The following is a 24,169-nucleotide window of genomic DNA, read 5'->3' on the forward strand; positions in this document are numbered from 1 at the left end:
GCCTGGAGCAAGAGTGGGGTCACGGTGTTTCCAAACCCTGGAAATCTCGCCCTGAGATCAGCAGGAGTAGGATTGCTCGCCCCCTGCCTTGAGTCTGAATGTCCTGATGCATGTAGTCTTGTGCCCTCAACCCTTGTCTCGCCAGAGGAGGTCATGAAACCTGGTAGCCAGGTTAAAGGTCCTCTCCCCTTCCAAAGTCAAGTCGGCAATACCTGGAATTCCTCTTTATGCAAATGAGGCATCGCACCCTCCCAGCCAATGATGTGCACTCAGTCCCATAGCCCCTACTCACCACCCCTAAAGGTTTGAATAGCTTTTGTTCCCTCCAATAAAACCAAAACCTTTCTTCAAAGCCGTTTCCTGGTGTATTTTCTTTGCCCAAGTACTCACTGCTGAGTAAAAATTCTGAGCGCAAGGCCCTGGGTTCGGTCCCCAGCTCCGAAAAAAAGAACCAAAAAAAAAAAAAAAGAAAAATTCTGCCTGCACCCACCTGCCGCAGCTAAGCTTCCCTCCCTCCAGCCAAACCTGGTGCCCAACGGAGCCCGGCTACCCCGAGATGGAGAAGCAGACACAGAGTGGCAAAAGACGGGGATTGCTTTTGCATCCACAGGGTACTGTTATAAATGAGTTTATATTTGCTAGGCTGTGACAACTCACAAGCCCAGGGGAAGTTCCCATGACACTGTCCCACCACTTTCTGATCATGTTTTCATCTTCAAGATAAAGCTCTGGAAACACAAGTCCAATCAGCCTGTCGGAAAGCTGTGTCAGCCCTCAGCCCTGGCACGTTAGTTGATGGTGCTGTCAGGGTAGGTGTGGGTGTGCTGCTCTGCTGGTGGCAGTGCTCACCGACCCCTCTCAGAGAACTCCTGTTTGCTGACTCTTCCTCTATGTTGAATTCACTGTCTCGGTTTCAAGTCCCACCTCTAGGCTGATGACATCCAAACTTGTGTCTCTTTGGCTGGAAGAGAGCAAGACTCCCAGTTGCCTTTGGGGTGGTTGGGACACTGTGGGTACTGAAAACCCAACACACCCAGAACAGGTTCTTCCTAGACTCCTCCCACTTCGTCCGGTTCTTTCTGGCGTCTTTCACATCTGTTTCCTCTTCCCTCTCGTTGCCATTGGGTTGGTTCTTATCATCCCTTGCCAGGATAAATTGCAGAAGCTTCCTGATTGGTCTTGTTGCCTCCTCTTTCTCCAGAAAGCAGCCCTGCACACCACAGGTTTTTTTGTTTTTTTTGTTTTTTGTTTGTTTGTTTTGTTTTTTTGTTTTTTTTTTTGTTTTTTTTCCGGAGCTAGGGACCGAACCCAGGGCCTTGTGCTTCCTAGGTAAGCGCTCTACCACTGAGCTAAATCCCCAGCCCCACACCACAGGTTTTTAAGATGCCCCCAGTCATCAGGTCTGACCTTACCAGTGGCTTCCTGCACTTGAGGTTTGCTGAGAGGAGCCTGGCCACCTCGCATCTTCACCCTCCTCTCCTCTCTGTCCCAGAACACTTCAGCATTTCCAACCAAAACAGATGACGCAGGGCTCAGGATGTGGCATACTCTGGCATTTCCGGGTACCTTTTTGTTAGTTGAGATAATCTCATATATCCCAGGCTGGCCTCAGACTTGTTAGGTAGCTGAGAATGACCTTGAACCACCAAATCCCTTTGGCTCTGTCTCCTAGCGCTGGGATTTAAGATGAGCCCCCATCAAATTCAGTCTACAAAGTGCACAAGGGCAAATTAAGATCTGTGCACGCTAAGCAAGCACTATCAACTACATCCCCAGACTGTATTAAATTATTTTCATAACTATAATTTTGAATTTAAAATAAACAAGGCATGGATGAGAAATAAGTAGAAGTGATATCCAGCAAGTGTCTAGACAGACAAGAAAGATTTAGGGCAGCCAGAGAGGCTCGGGACACATCCAGAAGGCTAAAGCAGCTAGGCATGGGATGTGGAGGAGGTTGGACTGACCTGGGGAGCTGGCCTAGCTGATGGCCTGGAGGAGAGAAGGTGCTTTGGGGAAGGACATAGGTGGTAAAGGTAAGGAGCAAGCATGGAAGACAGTGCTGTCCAGGTTCCCGCTGAGACTTCTGGGAGAAGCTTTGGAGACAGTATTGACAGAGAGGCTTTTCCCCTTTGTGCTCATTGTTAGCTAAGTTTTCAAGAAAAGGTAGGACAGGCAGTAGGAGAACTGGCTTTGGAACAACCGAATGGCCTGGGACAGGTTATTGCCCATCTATGGTTCATTTTCCTCACGTTTAAAATGAGCCAGCTGATCTGTAAGCCTCTGTCCTAAAGACAGGAAGACATGCACTCTGCTGCTCCTGCTGTTTCTCAGGAGCCCATTTTTCCCTTCCCCAGGGCCGTACCATCAGGGCGCAGGCCCTGGGGGCTTCCGGAGCACACCCACAGGAGATCTTGGTCAAGCAACACATTGGGCACAGTCATGCTCTACACCCAGACATCTGGCACTATTCCACGGAGAGCCCTAGTCTTCTAGTCGCTTTAGCCCTGGGGACCTGCTAGGCCTTCAAGAACACCCCGGGGAAGGAATGAATGCTGCCTCAGTGTCTTACATCAGGCATCCATCCGAAGGTCAGTTCTGCTACAAAAAAGAATGGGAGCAGGAGACAGACTAGTGTGCTGAGCAGTGCACTTCATACTTGCTAACTCGGTTAATTTCCACAATCCTACGATGGATGGAGCAGGCTATCCCCATTTCACAGAGAGAAAAGATACAGAATGATTCAGTAACTTGATCAAGGTCAGGGACCGGTGAGCGAGCCACCAGGGTGGAAAACAAATATTTCCACTTGGCACTGGGACATTGGTTGCGGCTGTTGATGGCTGCTGTGTGTAGCGGTGGGGCGTGGGCCGGGGGGGGGGGGGTGTAGGGTTGTTCCCAAGGTTCCAGGAGCATCTGTCCCCGCAGGTCTCTGAGCGGATCTCGCGGGCCTGCGGGCTCTGACACCCTCGGATCTGGCTCCACCCTCTGCTGGCCCTTGGCTCAGCCCAGCTCGGTTCCAGCTCGAGGATGCCCAGCTCCGTTCTGTGACCCGCGTCCTTCGCCCGGCCCCTCCTTCTCTCACTAAAGCAAGGGTCCTGGGCCGCTTGTCTTGTCGCGGTGGCTGCGGAGTCCCTGCGTTCGTTAGCAGGAGCCCGGTGGGGACGCCTCTGGGGATAGTACCGCGGCCCTAGCGCACGGGGTGGTGCCTCTGCGCGCGCGGAGCAGCTGCAGGCGACGGGGACGCGCAGAGGAGACGCGGCCGGGGGCCGCCTGGAAGGGCAGTGGTGAGGGGCGCGGCGCCGCCGGAAGCTGGGACAGGGGCCCCTGGGCGCGATGCGGTGAAAGAGCGACCCGAAGGTGGCGATGAGTGCCTCTGCGGCCACGGGGGTTTTTGTGCTCTCCCTCTCAGCCATTCCAGTCACCTACATCTTCAACCACCTGGCGGCCCAGCACGAGTGAGTGAGCGCGCGGGGTCGGCGAGCGCCCGTAACTTTTCCGCGGGCTTGGGACTGCGGCTTTGGGACTGGGTAGCGTCCAGAAACGCCACGCCCGCAGCATGAGGGAGGCACCAGGGTCACCCGGCCCTAGGTCCTCGGCTGGGCTAGGGCAGTTCAAGGTCTGAGAGCTGGGCTCTTGTTCTTTGCCAGTACTGGGTGGGTAGCTGGTATTACCGAAATGCCCCTGCCACCGAGGCTCTCAGATATCAGAGGGGTGCAGAGCAACGCGGAAGGCACGAACTGCCCTATTTGACGGGAACGCTTTCCATGTATGGACTTTCACATAGTTACCATTTTTTAAATTTTAGAAACTGTTGTGAGCGGCTAGCAGAAATAACCATGGCTTTCGGGGCTTTGACTTTGCCCCAAAAGGCGTTCTGGTCTGTCAAACGAGCAGTATTTGCACCTCAAGGATCTTGTGGGAACTTTGTGCAAGGGTGGTGTGAAAGGAATAGAGGTTCAATGCTGGCTTGGAGCAAAGGCACAGTGATTGGTTTAATGCTAAGGAAACGGGTGGAACCTAAGAATTCTGTAAGGACTCTGGGTCCCAGTTTTGCCTCCCACTTCTCTAAAGGGATCACAGACTAACCAGCCCCTATGGGTAGCTGAAAGCCTGTGTGGTCAGTAGAAAGGGGCCTGCCGTGGCCCTGCTGAAGTTGATTGTGGGCTGCTGGAGGAGGAAGTAACCGGCTGTTTTCCACAGCAGTTGGTGCTAAGGAAATTGCATCAATCTATACACTGCAAGCCCCACCAGACCTCCAGACTGCTAGCAGAGTATGCACACAGTCAGTGGATTATCTCTCACTGCTGCGGTCACCTCATCCAGACAGCGTGAACACTGAGACGCTCCCTTAGACGCTCTGCCCTTGGACCATCCAGGCCCTGGGTGCATCTCCTGAAGCAGCAACTCCGAGTGGTCAGATGCTTTGTGCCTGTTAGTAAAGCACAGGGACCTAGGCTCCTACTGTGAACAAGCAGCTCAGTGAATATTCATCGAACACCTCTGTGCTTGAATCACTTGCTGAAGTTGGGGACCAGCTATGACAGGCCAGGGATGGCTAAGGAGCCATGCATTAAATCAGACATCACAGATATATAGAGTAGCATGCTATGAAGACAACAGAACAAGGCTTAGGGATGGAGGTGAGCATGGTAGGGGAAGGAAGTGGATGTGATGGGCAGGTATTTGCTGGAAGAGCAAGTTAGGAAGGGCTGCTGGTGGGGGTGAGAATTTGATGACATATCGCTGTGTGTTACTGGTCAGTGCTGAGCCCTGGAATGGATTAGTCCCAGCCATCCGTCATCCTCCTGTACTGTTGGACCTACAGGATGAAATACCAACAGTCCATAACTCCTCCCTTATAGCTCCTCACTTTCTCCTTCCTACTATCTTCTTTCCTGGTAAGTCTCAGGGTGCTACTCTAGTGTCCCTGTCCCCCTCTGATTTCTCTTTGGTACTGACTTCCTCTGGCACAGACAGTGGCAAAGGCTTCCTCCTGCCTGAGCGCCCCCCTCCACGAATATCTCTGAGCCCCAGCCCCCACCCCCGCCCCAGCATTGATTGTCGTTGATCTTTAATACCTGCTCCACCTCCTTGCCTCGGTGGCTGTTGATTCTTCCTTTTTCCCCATTGCTGATTGCCGAAGACACCCTTAACTTGACAGCCCTGAGTAAATGAAACAATCACTTCCTCATTTGTGGATCCTCTCTCTGAATCAGGGACTTCTGCTTTGAGTCCCCTCAGCCTCATGACTCACCTTTCCCACAGAGTCCCTTCCTGTGGTCAGAGCCCATCTTTCCAGGCTGCAACCTGTCTTGGGACTACCCTGCCCAGCCTAGGTCCCTGTGTGTAGCCGGCATTCAGTTGCACTTGACTTTCATAACTTAAGCTTCTGTTTCCCCAGATCTTTTATGAAACTCTGAGAAACAGCATGATCAGATAGGTTGAAGGGTCAGGGAGGCGTGGGGGGGGGTCTCCCAGTGCACCCACTTATGTTCAGTTATGGTGAGATCTGGGGACAGACCCTTGCAGGTGTTCTGGGGTATGTGTGAGCTAGGTAAGGAAGGAGAGGGCTAGCCTGGTGTTTGTTGGGACAGCAGCCTAGGAAGGGCTGTTTAGCAGCCCAAAGGATTCATGAAAGAGCTCAGTAACTTTTCCTACCAATCAAGGCTAAGAACCAGGGCTTATTTAAAGCACCCCTTCCCTGGAGTCCCACTTAGACCTCTGTCCGTCTGTCTTGGGCATGTGTTGCTTTCCCTAGAGGGTCTCCAAGGACAGACCTGGGAGGAAGAAATGACCTACTGCCCCAGTTTCTCTTCATTTGTCTTCCTCCCTCAGAGGTAGGGAGCATGCCAGGACAGCCTGGACTAAATCATGCTGCCTGCCATAGTCCATCAGCTCCCAACCCTGTGAGCAGGCTGGCTGTGAGCTCAGCCTTTGGTGTCCAGGGAGAGGGCTGTCTCCTGACCAGTACCTGCCTCTGGGCTCATCATTCACACCTTGTCATATGGCTCTCCCAACTGCCTCTCCCCTCCCTGGATATCTTAGAGCAGCATCATGCTTGTGACCCATGACAGCTTCTCCTTCCTCTGCTTTGGACCCTTGTGAGAAGTCTGGAGAAGGCACTGGTGTGAGGCATCAGAAGCCTCCAATTTTATCTCTCACACAGACCAGCCTCTCTCACATGTATGGATGTAGAATTCATCCATATGTTTTTGTTGTTGTTGTTGTTGTTGTTTTTCCGGAGCTGGGGACCGAACCCAGGGCCTTGCGCTTGCCTACCGCTGAGCTAAATCCCCAGCCCCCATACATGTTTTTCGTTTACCAGCCCTCCACCCACTATCCATGTTTCTTACCCATTCACCTGCCCACCATCTCTCCTTCTATTCATTCATCCCTCCTTTCTTCCCCCACCATTGTCTTCCTCGCTCCCAGATGCATGTGATGAAGGTTATCTGGAGATCCCAGAGTGCAGGCCGTGGTGGAGGTGTACTGGCTGAGGACCAGTGCTTGTAGCATCTCTGAGTGGCAGTGGAGGGAGAGCAGATGGTATATACCAGGATGACAGAGAGAGCCCCGCAGGTATTTGTCCAGAGTAGGAAGTCCTGCCAGGACTGGCAGTCTCTGTCTCTGTCAGGCCAGGGTGACCTTATGGCAGGTGGAGCTCGGAATCCACAAGACGAATCTCTCCACGTAGGCAAGGCCTCTCCTGTTCATCTGGAGTCTCTTGGAGGCCAGCAATGGTGTCTGCCACAGGGAAGCCCGGCTCTCCCTGGAGCGCATGCGCAATCGTAATGAGTGTTTATTGTTGGCCCAGGGGAGGTGGCAGGCTCGGTGCTTAGGCTTGTCAGCTTCCAGGGTAATGGGTTAGAGAAGCAGGAGAGTAGAGGCAGCTAGGCCGCCGCCATATTGGGGATAGGGGAAGGAGAAGCAAATGAGCCGGGTTTCTGGTCCTGCGAGTCATGGGGTTGTGACCCAGGTCAGCGTGCTGTCTGTAGATAAACTCCACTAACTTTTCAATGAAGTTGAGGCTGGATTCCAGGAGCCTTCTGAGGCACTGGGAGCTTGGGCCTTCAACAGCCAGGAAATTCCAGACACCATTGTTTATTGTGATTCCTGACCACCTCCCTGCTCTCTGGTCCTCACAGTTCCTGGACCATTGTTGGGGTTGCTGCCCTCATCCTGCTCCTGGTGGCCCTTTTGGCTCGGGTCCTTGTCAGAAGAAAACCACCGAGGGACCCTCTGTTCTACGGTAGGTAGGCTTCCTCAAAGGGGAAGGGTTTGAGTCCACTCTGCGACAGGAAGCTGGGCATTGGGTATGAATCCCGTCTGCGTTATGACTGCTCTGAGCCCACAGAAAGCAGAAGTGTAAGGCTGTTCAGAAGGAGGTCCTTCCCTCTAAGCTCCCCTTCTAGGCTGTGGTGTCTACTTTTTAAATAGAGTTCTGCTCGAGAGTGACTGGCAGGGCCAGGCGGCCTCTTCCCTGCACCCTGTTGAGCCCCCAGGAAGCTCTTACCTCAGCCTCCTGGCTGAGCTTTCTGCCTTCAGCTGGCGGCTGGCATGTGGGACTGGATTTAGCATATAGTGTCTCAGTCCACACCAGCTGCTCTCACCCTTCCTAATGCTGGACCCTTAAACACTTCTGTTGTGGGTGACCCCCAAATTATTTGTTGCTACTTCCTGTTATTTTGCTACTGTTAGAAATCATACTGTAAATATCTGTGTTTTCCAATGGTGTAAGGTGACCCACAAAGGGTTGCAACCCATAGGTTTCTCCCTGTTTGCACACACACACACACACGCAAAACTGACCCTTAGAGAAACCATACACCTCTCATGTCTAGCTGCACCTCTCTGACATCAGCATTGGGTTTTAATCCCTGTCCTACCTCAAAACCCTGTAGGCTTTGAATATTTTATTTATTTATTATATATTATGATTACACTGTCGCTATCTTCAGACACACCAGAAGAGGGCATCAGACTCGTTTCAGATGGTTGTGAGCCACCATGTGGTTGCTGGGATTTGAACTCAGGACCTTGGGAAGAGCAGTCGGTGCTCTTAACCACTGAGCCATCTCTCCAGCCCAAAACCCTGTAGGCTTTGATCTAGTCCCAGACCAGTCTCCTGCTGCTGTCTATCCTTCCTCTTCCTCCCTCCTCCCCCACCAGGGAACGCACTCTTAACCTACTGATACAGTCCCCAGTCCTTGAGGCAGGACAACCACTGTTGTGTCCTCAGTTCTGTTAGAGCTCGGGGGACACTTCCACCTTGGGGTCAAGCCTTAGACCAGGTTCCTTATCAACTAGGAGGCAGAAGCTATGTCCTTGTCACTTCTAAGACAGTATCTGACCCTCCATGGTTCAGCAGCTGCTAATGGGTTTTCCAGGACATTGCTCACCTGGGAGTCAAAAGGGTAATGCCCGCAGGAAGTAGACATGGCCTGCCTCAGTGGAGCCTGGTCCTCTCACAGGCCCCTCATTCCTGATGGCTTCCCACAGATACAGCTTTCCCATGCTCCCTTTGTCTTCCCATAGCTTTTGAAATCACAAACTGGGTTTTCTACGCCCCCTTCCACAGGCTCAGACACCAGTTCATTATAACTTGGAAATGCCGTTTTCTTTATAGACTTGGATGCCTGAGAAGGATCGCCAGTTGTTGGTAAGCTCTGGTCCTTAGCTGGTGGGCACTCGCAGTGTTTAAAACTCAGCTAGGGAGCTTGTCCGACTGGCTGGACTCCTCAGGCACGGCAGCTCACCCCCTTGCGTCTTCAGCTGTGCCGCCTCCTGTGCTCTCCCTCTTTTCTGAAAGCGGTCGGCTGTCACTTACAGACTAGGCTAAAATGTTGGACACACTCTTCATTGTCCTGCAAGCCACACTGAGATGACTCACTTTTTCTAGACACACCTGAGGGCCTCTTTGGCTGCTTGGTCACAGGCAGAGCCCCTGCTGCCCAAGTAGGAAGTGGGTTTCACTTGAAACTAGTGAGGATGGTGGGGTTGCCTGTCAGAGTCTTCTGGGACACTGTGATTGTCTCCCTGACATGAGTTCCCTCAGTGAGAGCCTTGGATAGGTATGGAGAGGTCCATGTCGACAGGTAAATGTTCAGCTGATGTGAAATAGGTGCAGTCTGCTTTTTTGTGTAGACGATACCCACAGCATCTTCTGGAAAAACCATGAGCGACATTCCATGATACTTGGTGGATATCCATGTCCTACGGCTTGCATTTCCAACTGTTACTTCCTTTGTTCTAGTGTATGCGGTGTTTGGATTTACCAGCGTGGTGAACCTCATCATAGGCTTGGAGCAAGATGGCATCATCGATGGGTTTATGACACACTACCTGAGAGAGGTACGGGGTTGCTCAGGGGTCGCTCTGTGTCCGGGTGGCTTAAATGCAGGCTGCTGTTGGAGTGTTTCTCCAGTCACCTCATCCATGCCCAAACTGGCAGATGGCAAGCCAGCCACGGCAAACAGAGGGCTGGGAGACGGCTCTCTCTTCACAGCCCCTTCACCCCAGAGGCACTGTGTGATCTCGAGTTTCCCTTTCAGTGAAGAGCTTCACGTGGATTTAGTATTTGGGTTTCTGTTACTGGATTGTAATCTTGGAGATCCCTAACCTACCTACCTGTAATCTCAGCATTTGGGAGACTGAGGCAGGGGGATTGCTGCAAGTCTGAGGGCTGTCTGACAACAGGGAGAGTTCTAGGCCGGCATGGATTACAGTGTGAGACCCTATATCAAAATAATAATGATAACAACAATAACAATAATAAACAATGATATTAAGGTACTTACTTAGGCGCTCTGAGTCCCTACCAACCAAATCACAGGAGGAGACACGTCTTGTTTTCTGATCAAGAGTGGGCTGAAGCCAGTCCCAGAGTGGCCAAGTGACTTGCTCAAGGTCACGTAGAGAATAAGGCACAGAGATGGAAACAGTATTGTCCATTGTCTTTCTGTGCTTCAAATAATGGGGAGCTTTATATGTCTCCCCAGGAGAACGTGAGAGGAGGGTTAAAACCAGGGAAGAAGGCAAGCTTGTGGGCATTGAGCCATGTCATGAGGCAGGACATCCCTAAGGTGGCTTCTGCAAGGCCAGCCAGAGCACTGAGGCAGCCAGAGGCAGTGCAGGGCAAACAGAGAGATTGAGGATTGAGTTTCAGGGATTTTGAGTGGATTTGGGGTGGATTTGGGGGGTGATAGAGAGGAAGGGCCTGGATGAGGTCCTGATCCCCGCTTTGAGGTTTGTTAGAATGCGGGTGTTACTAAATTGGAGACTTGAGGAGCAAAGTTCTGTGGAAAGTTGTTGAATCTAACCTTGTCTCCTGCCTTCACAAGGTCACTGTCCAGGGCTGGAGAGATGGTTCAATGGTAGAGATCACTGACCTTTTCCAGAGGTCCTGAGTTCAATTCCCAGCAACCACATGGTGGCTCACAACCATCAGTAATGGGATCCGATGCCCTCTTCTGGTGTGTCTGAAGATAGTAACAGTGTATTCATATATATATAAATAAAGAATTCTTAAAAAAAAAAAGAGTTCACTCTGCAATGTGAAGGGATGATGACATGGCTCAGGATGTGATGATGATAGAGGCACTTTCTATGACAGAGGGACACTATGACAGAGGCACTCTCTATGACAGAGGCACTCTCTATGACAGAGACACTTTCTATGACAGAGGGACACTATGACAGAGACACTCTCTATGACAGAGACACTCTCTATGACAGAGACACTCTCTATGACAGACACTCTCTATGACAGAGGCACTCTATGACAGAGACACTCTATGACAGAGACACTCTCTATGACAGAGGCACTCTCTATGACAGAGACACTCTCTATGACAGAGGCACGCTCTATGACAGAGGCACTCTCTATGACAGAGGCACGCTCTATGACAGAGGCACTCTATGACAGAGACACTCTCCATGACAGAGGCACTCTATGGTAGAGGCACTCTCTATGACAGAGACACTCTATGACAGAGACACTCTATGACAGAGGCACTCTCTATGACAGAGACACTCTATGACAGAGGCACTATGACAGAGACACTCTATGACAGAGGATCTCTATGACAGAGGCACGCTCTATGACAGAGGCACTCTATGGTAGAGGCACTCTCTATGACAGAGACACTCTATGACAGAGACACTCTATGACAGAGGCACTCTCTATGACAGAGGCACTCTATGACAGAGACACTCTCTATGACAGAGGCACTCTATGGTAGAGGCACTCTCTATGACAGAGACACTCTATGACAGAGACACTCTATGACAGAGGCACTCTCTATGACAGAGACACTCTATGACAGAGGCACTATGACAGAGACACTCTATGACAGAGGCTCTCTATGACAGAGGCATGCTCTATGACAGAGGGACACTATGACAGAGACACTCTCTATGACAGAGACACTCTCTATGACAGAGACACTCTCTATGACAGAGACACTCTCTATGACAGAGACACTCTCTATGACAGAGACACTATGACAGATGCACTCTATGACAGAGGCACTCTATGACAGAGGCACTCTCTATGACAGAGGCACTCTATGACAGAGGCACTCTCTATGACAGAGACACTCTCTATGACAGAGGCACTCTATGACAGAGGCACTCTCTATGACAGAGGCACTCTCTATGACACAGGCACTCTATGACAGAGACTCTCTATGACAGAGACACTCTCTATGACAGAGGCACGCTCTATGACAGAGGCACTCTCTATGACAGAGGCACGCTCTATGACAGAGGCACTCTATGACAGAGGCACTCTCTATGACAGAGGCACTCTCTATGACAGAGGCACTCTATGACAGAGGCACTCTCTATGACAGAGGCACTCTCTATGACAGAGGCACTCTATGACAGAGGCACTCTCTATGACAGAGACACTTTCTATGACAGAGGGACACTATGACAGAGACACTCTCTATGACAGAGACACTCTATGACAGAGATACTCTATGACAGAGGCACTCTATGACAGAGACAGTCTATGACAGAGGCACTCTCTATGACAGAGGCACTCTATGACAGAGACACTCTATGACAGAGACACTCTCTATGACAGAGGCACGCTCTATGACAGAGGCACTCTCTATGACAGAGACACTCTCTATGACAGAGGCACTCTATGACAGAGACACTCTCTATGACAGAGGCACGCTCTATGACAGAGGCACTCTCTATGACAGAGGCACTCTATGACAGAGGCACTCTATGGTAGAGGCACTCTCTATGACAGGGACACTCTATGGTAGAGGCACTCTCTATGACAGAGACACTCTATGACAGAGGCACTCTCTATGACAGAGGCACTCTATGACAGAGGCACTCTATGACAGAGACACTCTCTATGACAGAGACACTCTCTATGACAGAGGCACGGTCTATGACAGAGGCACTCTCTATGACAGAGGCACTCTATGACAGAGGCACTCTATGACAGAGACACTCTCTATGACAGAGGCACGGTCTATGACAGAGGCACTCTCTATGACAGAGGCACTCTATGACAGAGTCACACTATGACAGAGACTCTCTATGACAGAGGCACGCTCTCTGCACAGATGAATGGGCTCTGGGACTGACAGGAAAAGCCTCTTTGGAGTGTTGTTTCCATAGAATTTCAGAATAACCATGGGAGAGGACCACACGTATTTCTACGGTGCAAGGAAGGCAAAGGTCTAGAGAGGAGGCCCAGTGCCTAGGGCCTTCCTAGAAGCCTAGGAATGTTTGCAGGGTGACCCAGAGTTCATCTGGGACTGTTTGGAGTTTTGGGTGCTTGAAGGACATCTACTAATGCCCAAGATGGCAGGTCTGGGCAGGTCTGGGCCTATGAGTAATGGTTCTGTTAGAGAAATTCAGGAGCTACCCAAATATAGTTGAGACTTAGGCGTCCAAGAAGAGAGTTGCTCGCACAGGCAGTGATGGAGAGATGCTCAAACTCTGGAGACTGGTCAGAAGGGGAGGAGCTTTGGAAACAGACCATGGTGGGCAGACAGAGGCAGAAGGGAAGCCTGGAGAGGGGTCAATGAGCCCAGAGGAGAGGTCTTCAGGAGGGAGGCTGATGGTCAGGGGCAAGATATCCATCTGGTGAGGTTGACAACAATGGGGGCAAATAGGTACAAGAAAGGGAGCTGGGGTGCAACTGCGGTAAGACCTGGGGACCTAGTAGAAGAGATGGGGCTTTACCCACAGGCTTTCAGGCAGAGGGAGGCATTGCAGCGGGTGTGCCTTAGATGGGAAGCCAGGAGAGGTGGGATGGCCATTTGGAAATGGAGCAGTGTTCTATATGTGACTCTGAAGGCCTACATCTGAGATGACAGCACAGACATAACATTGGAGAGATTTGTCCAAAGTCTGCATAGCAGAGCTCGGAGCAGCCCGAGCCCTCTGTGGAGAGGCCAGGAAGGGCTTAGCTGAAGGGAGAAGCAGTTGAAGCTTGGTGGAAGGAGTTCAGGTGAGTTTGAAGGGCCCACTGGGGTCGTCAAGCTCTCAGAGGAGACCAGTGCTGGCTCTCAGAGCTGAGTGTGTAGGCAGGCACAACTGGAGCCATGACAGCAGTTAGAATTATGCAGTCAGAGAGCTGTGGTGAGAGAAAAGGGCAGTGGCCAGGCTTAGGGCTAGAGTTTGGGTGTGGCTTCCTCCCCCACTGTGATTTGAATTTGATTTGACTTTGGGCATCTGACTGCTGTCCTTGCCCCAGGGGGACCATGGGATTTCAGGGAATGCCTTATTGGATGTTTGATACAGTTTGTCTGCTCGGCCCTTTCCTAGTTAGAGAAGTGACTACAGGTGTATAGGAGACACATTAAGAAGCAATCTGGGAGGGTACTGACCTGGGGAAAGGAAGAGAGAAACTACCAGTGAAGAAGCCATATCCTACGACATGATGGGACCGGGAAACATGACTACCTGAGGAAGGGAAGCAGGCATAGTTCATCATACAATCTTGTGTTCACGAAACTAAAAACTACCTCAGAAATATGGTTCTCGGTGATACGCGAGCGACTTCGCGTTAGCTACGCGCCCTCAGGCAAGTCTCGAAGCTCTTGAAATGCATTTTCTCCTCCCTGGACAGTCAGTCCTGACCAGCCACAAGCCTGACAGGAAGGCTAAATAAAGAGTAGGTAGGAAACTGAGCTCAGTGCTGCCTGTCTCGGTGTGTGCACGCACGCGTGTGCACGTGCTCCAGAGCAGAATTGGGTGCCCCCATATACTGCCCAGACCACTACAAGAGCAGACTGGTAAGGCCAGCAGGTGGCACCAGTGAACAGAGCCTTCCTGGGCTGCCCCAAGGGCCAGGGCCAACCACCTGCAGGCCCAGGTTTGGCCTTGCTCCACTTGGCTGGTTTTGCCCACACAGCCATCTGATGCCTTTGTGTTGTTGTACAAACCTTTGCTGAGCAATCAAATGCCAATCTGTCAGGGATTCTCCTTCTGATGCCATGGCAGACCCTGGTTTTGGCAGCCCCAGGGTAAAGTCATATTTTCACAGTCCTACCAACTGCACGGAAGCTGTTTCATCTCAGTGAGCAAATGGCATCTAGCCCTGTTGTTCTGGTTGCAATGTAAAGACTTGAGTCCTCCTTAAAATGTCTTTTTAATGCTTTCCTTAGGGTGAACCATATCTGAACACGGCCTATGGGCACATGATCTGCTACTGGGATGGCTCTGTTCATTACCTGATGTACCTGGTGATGGTGGCTGCCATAGCATGGGAGTAAGTTAGCTCTCCTGGTGGCTGTTACCCTTTGCAACTCCACAAGGGGTATGTAAGGAAAATGCATGCACAGAGGCAAATGCGAGCAGGCACTCGGGGACGGGAATGTTCTCAAGTTGAACAAAGCTTTATTTATGTGTATCACTGTTTCTCTCTCTCTCTCTCTCTCTCTCTCTCTCTCTCCTTTTTTTCCCTTTGGTGGCAGCTTAAGCAAAATGGCCCCTTAGGTTTAATCTCTCTTGGTGTAGTGGCTCAAACCTTTATCCCAGCACTCAGGAGGCAGAGGCAGGTGGCACTGTGAGTTCAAGGCCAGCCTGGTCTATAGAGTGACTTCCAGGCTAGGGCACACAGTGAGATCCTATTTCAACAAATACACAAACACATGACAACAATAAACCTCTTTGTGTGTGTGTGAGTGTATGTGTGTGAGTGTGTGTGTGAGTGTGTGTGTGGTGTGTGTGTGAGTGTGTGTGTGAGTGTGTGTGGTGTGTGTGTGAGTGTATGTGTGTGAGTGTGTGTGGTGTGTGTGTGAGTGTGTGTGTGAGTGTGTGTGGTGTGTGTGTGGTGTGTGTGTGTGAGTGTATGTGTGTGAGTGTGTGTGTGTGGTGTGTGTGTGTGTGTGAGTGAGTGCGTGTGGTATGTGTGAGTGTGTGTGAGTGTGTGTGAGTGTGTGTGAGTGAGTGTGTGTGAGTGTGAGTGTGTGTGGTGTGTGTGTGGTGTGTGTGAGTGTGTGTGAGTGTGAGTGTGTGTGAGTGTGTGTGAGTGTGTGTGTGTTGAGTGTGAGTGTGTGTGTATGTGTGTGTGTGTGTGTGTGTGTGTGTGTGTGTGTGTGGCTGTGATAGGTATGGCATGTGGAAGTTAATTTACAGGGCTGGGTGTCTCCTTGAACCGTGTTAGGTTGACAGGCTTGGCAGCAGGCACCTTTACCCACTGAGACTCCTTGTTGGCATGCCCACCATCTTATCTTCAGAGGTAAGGTCTCTCACTGTTTTGAAGAGCTTGGCTGGCTGGGAAGCACCTGGGGTCTTCCTTGTCTCTGCCCTCATCTTGGTGCACATCACCAGGTTCAGCTTTTCCTTTGGGTGCTAGAGATCTGAACGTAGGTCCACAAGGAATCAAAGTGGAGCACGTTGTAATCCAAAGGTTCCTTCTGATTCCACTTTCTCCTCAAGTTCAGGTGTGGCCCTAGGGCTTGGGAAATTGTACACAGACTTGGGCTTACCCTCCAAATCTTTGTGGCTGGCCCCTCTGGGAGTATAACTATGCCATTAAAGAAATTAGGTAAGATTTTCTAACAGTTGCTGGGTTTTGGGTATCAGTACCCTTTGCTGTGACAAGCTCGCAGTACTCGGGCTCTTTGGGGACTCCAGCAGCAGAGATCTTTGGGCCACACCAACTGCAAAAGTACCCAGTGACTTTGGCTGAATTCTCACTCTCTGGCCACTGTGGCGTCCATGGCTTCTCCTGGGCCCAGGAGGCAGTCTTTTACTATGGCCCCTTTCCAGACAGCCTGAGCTTCCCCAGTCTTGGTGTGGCCTGAGGTTACAGAAGGTCTTTGAGTTCTGCCTCTAGGAAGCTGCCATGTGCCCATGAGCCGACCCCCACTTCCTGCGCCATGTTCTAGCTTGGTCTTGTCTTCCTGTGGCATTTGGAGACTAATCATTGGCCAGGTGGGACTGGCTCCATTATGGGGCAGCAGCAGAGCAGAAAATGCAGAGTGCTCACCACTCTGTCCCCTCCTTTTGGATTCTTCTCAGTCTCTAGAGTGGTGTTGTGAGATGAAGGGACATCTGGCCATCACTGAGATTACAGCAGCCCCTTTAGAACACAGGGACATGTCCCTATCCTCCCCTCTGGGGTTTTAGCCACAAAAAGACCATTCTACATCTCCACAGTGGGTGTGAGGGCCCACACCTGGAGTCCCAGGCTGGGTGCAGTGAGGAGGAGAGAGCATCCGGGGGACATGCTGTCCAGCCTGCCTAGCTGGATTGTCCAGAGCTCCAGACTCAGTGAGAAACCCTCTCTCAAAAACTACAGCAGAGGTGCCTGAGAAAGGAGACTGACAGCCTTCTGGTCTCTACAGGCACGCACGTGGGTAGGCCCATACATACATGTGCACACACATATACTCCATGTTTTTGTGAATGAGTGCTCAAACCTACACAAGACACTTGTGGCTGTGAGGCTCGACTGTTAGGGGTTTCCTGTGCTTATCATTAGGTTCAGAGAGTTTCTAGTCATGTGCTTCCATCACTAGAATGAAAGATCATTCTAGGATGGTCTTTTGTATCCCAAGACAAATGCACTGAATCAAAAATGTTTTGTTGCAGGGAAAGTTACAGAACCATTGGCCTATACTGGGTGGGATCCATTATAATGAGCATTGTGGTTTTTGTGCCTGGAAACATCGTAGGTAAGGACCTGATTTTAACAATCACTTTGTTGTCCTTGTTTGTCTGTTTGGTGATATTTTTTTTTAAAGAGAAGTTGTTTTAAAAACACTAATAGAGTAATTTCAAGATTATGAAGACAACTTTGCAAAGTTGTTCCTATTCCCCTCGGCACCCTCGCCTGTTAAGGGGTGCTTCACAGCCGTTTTCAGACGCGTGCCCTGAACATTTAGCTGAGCAGCTGGCATTTAGTGCACCGCTCGTAGCTCTTAGCATTATTTACTCCTCACACGCTATGAGAGCTTATGCTAAGGGGACATTAAGAGTCTTCCAGGCTGAACCAAGAGAAATCCTATGATGTGTGAGACCTTAGGACATAGGTGTTACCCATGCTTTTTAATGTATCTAGGGCAACACTGTTACAAACATCTCCTGGCTTTAAATTGACTTGTCTAATCTACAAATATTGCCTGGTTCATAGGAAATTGTATAATTTGGGGTGGAAGGTAGCTTAAATGTTACTGTGTTTATGCATGCAGCACGTAGTGCGGTGAACACACATTTGACTGTCTTTTCCTCTTTCTTTCGAATAGGAAAATATGGGACACGGATTTGCCCTGCATTTTTCTTAAGCATACCATATACGTGTCTTCCGGTCTGGGCTGGCTTCAGAATCTATAATCAACCATCAGAAAACTATAATTATCCCTCAAAGGTGATTTCATTACTTTTAGATATGTCCAATGCGAATATGCTGGAGTATGAATTCAGGCTAACACTCCAGCTGCTGGTAACTCTCCCATGTTCTCAGACTCACAGCTCCCTCACTTCTCCTGTGAGGAGAGGAGCATTTGGTGCTGGATTGATGGCTTGGCATTTGCCGGTATCTTCTGTAACATGGCCCGGCAGTCTGCCTCGCCTGAGCCCATCCAGGCTACACTTCTGGAGACTTCCTTTGCAGGGATCACCTCTGTTCCTGTCGCCCTTCTGTGCTAGTGCGACAGGTGACATTCAGAGCATGCGGTTTGCCTGGCTTGTTAATGGCCTGTGTGTGAGCACCTGACGCGTCTTTCAATAATACCGTTTACTGCTGAGGTGTTCAAGGTGATCCGCACAGCCGTCGGGTGACCCCTGGGGATGCAGGTCTCTGGACAGGGGTTGCAGGAGCACACCCGAGGCCCCTGCCTTCCGTTCCCTGCTGAGGTGGTCAGGGTGGAGTAAAGGTAGCCCTGCAGGGTTGCTTAGGTCTCTATTCCTAAGCTAGTGATTTCTTTCTAACTTTCTCTTCAGTTTCTACACTGATCCTTGGGTAAGGTCCTTTAGATATCAAGAGACAGAGTGCTGGGATTAAAAGTGTGCACCACCACACCTGGCCAAAGTTATTTTTACAAATAAAAGTCATTAAAATGCCATTTAAGGGGAGTGTTGGGGATAAACTCCTGGCCACTCCACCACTGAGGTTCACGTCTCACTCTGTGTACACTATAACTTACACAGTTCGTCTGTCAGTATTTACATACTGCTGTGTAAACTCAGGCCACAGCAGCTACACTCACACATCTGAGGAGTGAGCCGGTATTAAAGGGAAAGGTAAACAGGAGCCCCGTGGCCCCAGCTCCACAGCCTTGAAAGGTGTGGTTGCCAGGGTGTGAACTCTGCATGCATAACAAGACACAGAACCACTGTGTTGGTGTTTCAGTGCTAGAGCACAGCTGAGCGCTTTGATACACAGTGCTGGTAAGAATTAAACTCAGAACTAAACCAACAACCTCCGAAGCACTCTGCAAAGAGTGTAGCCCTACTTCCAACCCATCTCCACGTCAGGGCCTGTCCTGAGGCAGTCGGCGCAGACACGGCAGAGACATCTTTGCCAGCCGCCCCCCATCTCGGGGAAGCTTACAGTGAAAACGCCCAGTGTCTTGCGGCGGGAGGAACAAGTGTGGCTTCCTTACGGTGTTTTCAATTTTTACTCATGTGGGCATGTGCCCATAGGCAGTTATTCAGTGAAGACTGCAAAACTGTTTACATTCTAAATTCTGTTTTTCAAAATGGTTACATGTGAGTATATGTATATATACATACATATACATACACACACACACACACACACACACACACAGAGAGAGAGAGAGAGAGAGAGAGAGAGAGAGAGAGAGAGAGAGAGAGAAGCGTATGAGTCAGGCATGGTGGCATGCATGGAATCTAATCCTGAGGTGGAGACAGGATGATCAAGAACTTGAGGCTAACCTGAGCTACCCAGGGAGCCTATCTCAAAAAATCCAACCAACCAACCAACCAGCCAGCCAGCCAACCAGCCAACCGAAGAGAACCCTGTATGACAGGGACTGTGTGCAGTGTGGCAGCTTATACTTACTTTCCAAGTTTTCATTTTTCAAGTTAACATAGCTAACCTTTATAATCATAAAAATGTAATTTCAAGAAAGAATATGGAGTAGAGCTGGGAGGGCCCCACATCACCTGGCTGAGTGGCTCCATTTCACAGAGGAAGGAGTGCACTGGAGAAGACTCTCTCATGACGGTCGGTGCCAGTAGGTTATGATGTCAGTTGTGGGCTATGATGTCAGCTGTGGGCTATGATGTCGATTATGCATCTTCTAGACTTATTCATATCATGGAACTCAGTGTTTCAGACTTGGCTCTGGCTTTGGGACAAGTTTGTTCTCTGGCAACAAATTCTATTTCAGGTTCTTCAAGAAGCCCAAGCAAAGACCCTGCTGAGAAGACCATTTGACTTAGTGTTGGTCATGTGTCTTTTCTTGGCAACTGGATTTTGCCTGTTCAGAGGCTTGGTAAGCATGATGTCAAAATAACAATATACTGTTCCAAACAGGAAAACTGGTGTGTGTGTGTGTGTGTGTGTGTGTGTGTGTGTGTGTGTGTGTGTGTAATCAAACTGACATAATCTGGAGCTCTGGACTACCTTCCTCTTATCCTAGTGCCCTCAGCCCCCCACTTAAGAGAAATGGCTCATCCTGGGCTATCTCATCTGTCTTCTTTTGGGTCCTCAGATCAAGCTCTGTCTAGAAGTATTTTAGGCACCTGACAAATTAGTATTAGAATCTTATTCTTTCATTTCCTTTATTCTTTTCTGATTTAGAGGAAACCATCCTTGGTCAGGGTGATCCCCTAAGACTCAATACACCTGTGGTCCAGGGCATCCACAAGCTCTCAAGAGTACGGGTGATGGGATCAAGGAAGGGGTCCCTGATCCTCACCTATGCAGGGCCACGTGAGTTTCCCACTGCTGAGGGTAATGCTGAGTGAGGCCCAGGTTTGGAGTCTGATAACATAAAGGCCTCATGAGCCTTTTTGTTTTGTTTTGTTTTGTTTTTGCTCTGTATCACCTTTGTACATAGCACATGCTCAGTAAACAATTGTTACGGTCTTAATTCATCAGTGATCCTTCACAATGACCCAGCTTTATAATTTATTCTTTGAAGAAATATTTACTATGTCAGAATTATTTGCTAACCATATTCAGTTTCAACAGTTACCAACTATTCTAAACTCCCTGGTGGGCACAAGTTGAGAACGAGCCATAGAACCTGAGTTTCCAGTTGGTTCGCTCTGCTTGCCCAGTTCAAACATAAGAGATCCAGTGGAATCTTTCCATATCCTTTTCTCTTGCCCCTGAGAAAGATGTGTGCATGTATACTGGGTGGGGCTTTTGCAGATGAGAATTTGGGCAAAGGCCCAACTCTACCGCTAGCCTGTAATCTACGTTGTCATCTAGGTGGAAAATTTCATGTACGGCCAAGGATGTGAGGAATGGTGCCTGAGGGAGAAGTGTCTCAGGGATGTGCCAAAGTCTATTCTGTGGCCCAGTGTTCACTGCCAGGACTAAATTGGCTCTCTGCTCTTTTTCAAAGCGGGCAGAAGGGGCTTCACAGGAGGACCCTGCTTTCAAAGCATCCCTCACTACCTCCAGCCATATGCTCTTTGAAGCACGGGAGAGGTGGTTGCTATTTTTGAATCTTGCAAAGCGTAGTAAAATTAATTTTGTACAGAAGTGTCCTTTTTCTTCCTGTAGAGACTTGTTGACTAGTTATTCCCAAGAAAAGCAGAACTGGCTAGCTATACCAGCAGCCGAGCTTTGGCTCACTAAACCAAGGTGCTGAAGCTGTGACTGTCAGTCTCAAAAGCCCTACTCCGCCATTAACCTAGGCTTAGTCATTTAGAGAAGTCGGATTATTTCTTGAATATTTCTCTCTTTTCTGTTACTGCTGAGCCTACGAAGACACATAATTTATGTTGAGATCTGAAGCAGTTTATGACTAAAGCTGGCACACAGCCTTATCAGCAAACTGAAGAAGCAGACAAGACTATTTATAATGAACTCACCTTGTCCTTAGATCGCTTTGGACTGCCCAGCTGAGCTCTGCCGACTCTACACACAGTTTCAGGAGCCCTACCTAAAGGACCCTGCTGCTTACCCGAAAATCCAGGTCAAGTAGTTACAAAGCCTACAGTTTGGCTAAAGTTAACTTTCTCTTATTTTAAACTGGAATAGGAATTAGCATTTTATCTTTAAATATCTTAAAATATTTCATGTTTTTGATTTTTGTTAAGGTCAGGCTGTTAATTTGTCTTTTCTTTCTTTTCCTTTTCACACAGATGCTGGCATACATGTTCTATTCTGTCCCTTACTTTGTGATTGCACTCTATGGCTTAGTGGTCCCTGGATGTTCATGGATGCCCGATATAACCCTGGTCCATGCTGGAGGTCTAGCTCAGGTACTGAGAATATTCCCAATGGAGAAAGTTCATTAGTTCTCTAGCTTTTTATTGGATTTATGTTTCTGCTTCATGTCCGAATAGGAAATTGCATTCTAGTTTGCTGGAAGGCATTTCTGCTACACCTACACCTACACTACACAACACACACACGCACACACACACACACACACACACACACACACACACACTTCTTTAAATCTAATGATATCACTTTTTAGACATAGTTATTTGGTGAAATTAAGGTATTTCTGGGGTCACAAAAGCAGCAAGTGGCACGGCTATGTAGTAGAACTGCTTTCCAGTCCATGGACATTGATTCCTGATGGGCTGAGGTCCCAGTCCATGGGCATTGATTGATTACTGATGAGCAGAGGTCCCAGTCCATGGGCATTGATTACTGATGGGCTGAGGCTGTACCTCTTAAGCTGCCTACTCTATCTCAATGGAGAGTCCAGAGCTCTGCTACACATGATCAACAGAACCAAGAAGGCTGGTTTAATTTAACAAAGTTCTGTCTCTGGAAGGCTGACCCTGGCACCTTGCCAAGTCCCTGACAGCAGGTTTTTAATTAAAGCAACACTGACCTGGAAATGAGAGTGGGGTCCACCCAGAAGCAAAGCACAGTTAATTACACACTCATGGTACAGTAACCACGATGGCAGAAAGACCCCAGAATTCATAGGGTTGAAAAAACAGAGAGTACTTATGGGGGTCAGTGGGTTAAATCCTTCCTGGGGCACTTAATTAGAAAATTCATAGAAAAATAGATAATGCTTGCAGAAGAAACACCACTTGCTCTCCTTGGTCAACCTCTGAACATCCGATCCTCAAGGCCTTGGCTTGGGCTTTAATTTCACCATCTTTTCATAACAGCGGTAAGCTGGTGATCGGTCTCTTCAGCCCTGACCACTAACTCCTAAATTTAACTCCCAACTTAGTCATCTCATCTGGATGTCTCACTAGCTCACCAGATTTTTTTTTTTTTTGAGGCATTTTGAGAAACTTCTGATGCCTCTGTAACGGAAGCAGGTACACATGAATTTTTTTTTTTTTTTGGTTCTTTTTTTTGGAGCTGGGGACCGAACCCAGGGCCTTGCGCTTCCTAGGCAAGCGCTCTACCACTGAGCTAAATCCCCAACCCCGGTACACATGAATTTTTAAGCACAGCTGCAAAGCAAGTATAAGTCTATACAAGAAAACATATTTTCCTGTTTGGTACAGTCTTGCTTTGCAGCCCAGACTAGCCCTGACTCATGATTCTCAGTCTCTCACCATGTCCAGGTAGATGTCAAATGTAGATTAAAATTGGACTTGATCTCCCCATTTTTCCTCTTCCCATTATCTCTGTAAACAGCCTGGGCTTGCATTGACCAACTCAAGCCCCAAACCTGGAATCTAAATTCCTTTAATGTATATGGGTGTTTTGCCTGCATGTGTGTCTCTGCACCATTTGTAGACCTGTGGAGACAAGAGCAGGGACCATCTCACCTGGACCTGGAGTTACACATGGTTGTGCTGGTGCTGGGAACTGAATTCCAGTCCTCTAAAGAACAGCCAGTTCTCTTAACCACTGAGCCATCTTCCCAGACCCTGAGATAATTCTTTATACACCCCTCCCCTTCCCCCACTACATATGCACCCATCCCTAGGGTCAGGTCAAGTCAGTTGTTTCCAGAGTGAGCCTGTTGCCACTATGCTAGTCTGAGTGTGTAACCATGTTTTGTTTTACTTGCCTTGTGTGAGGGTAGGTTACATGCTCTGTAGTAGTGAACAAGTTCTCAGTGGCTTAATGAAGTAAACGTGTTTACTGGGGCCAGCTGAGTCAGTTTACGCAAAGATCACAAGCAAGATTTCATGGGCCAGATCTCGCAATTTAGCTGCAGGGGAGGCTGGCAAATGTGACCTCAGTTCTCCGAAGCAATGGTGTGACGAATGGATGGAACATCTTTGTGTTTTTATTTAACTATCCCTTCAAAGATGAGGTACAGCATCACCAAATGAAATATAGGACTAAATTCTTCTGCTCAGCTCTAAAGGTTCCTATCCACAGTATCATCTCCTCCTGCCCCCTGCAAGCAATCAGCTGAGGCAGTGCCTGATAGCACAAAGTAGGCCTGGTGTGTGCACTAGGGAGCTGAACCACTGTGGGGCAGGCATAGTGGTGCCTGCAGCCAGTTTTTGACGGCTGATGGAACTTCACTAGGCTGACCTGCTTCAGGGGACAACAGATGGAAGCAGGCGGTCAGGGCAGAATTAGCCTTGGCTTGGTTCCCCT

The 24,169-nt window shown here is 49.3% G+C and overlaps 1 protein-coding gene across 7 annotated transcripts in view; it reads left to right on the forward strand.

Annotated features, from left to right (window-relative positions):
* Nucleotides 1–2,433: 2,433 nt before the first annotated feature.
* Nucleotides 2,434–24,169, forward strand: part of Tm6sf1 (transmembrane 6 superfamily member 1) — a 28,674-nt gene continuing 6,938 nt past the window's right edge. The window contains exons 1-9 of one of the 7 annotated variants that reach the window (XM_063266960.1): nt 2,434–2,591; nt 7,149–7,252; nt 9,257–9,354; nt 14,643–14,746; nt 17,077–17,159; nt 17,730–17,851; nt 19,842–19,946; nt 21,510–21,602; nt 21,772–21,891. In XM_063266960.1, coding sequence (XP_063123030.1) covers nt 9,334–9,354; nt 14,643–14,746; nt 17,077–17,159; nt 17,730–17,851; nt 19,842–19,946; nt 21,510–21,602; nt 21,772–21,891 — 648 coding nt within the window. In that variant the 5' untranslated portion in view covers nt 2,434–2,591; nt 7,149–7,252; nt 9,257–9,333. Of the gene's footprint in view, nt 2,592–2,928; nt 3,459–7,148; nt 7,253–7,299; nt 8,663–9,256; nt 9,355–14,642; nt 14,795–17,076; nt 17,160–17,729; nt 17,852–19,841; nt 19,947–21,509; nt 21,603–21,771; nt 21,892–24,169 lie in introns of those variants that run through there. The other 6 variants (XM_063266951.1, NM_001395119.1, XM_063266953.1 and 3 more) reach the window with 6 other exon arrangements.

Source organism: Rattus norvegicus, chromosome 1 (genome assembly GCF_036323735.1).
Source record: "Rattus norvegicus strain BN/NHsdMcwi chromosome 1, GRCr8, whole genome shotgun sequence".
Taxonomy (NCBI): Eukaryota; Metazoa; Chordata; class Mammalia; order Rodentia; family Muridae; genus Rattus; species Rattus norvegicus.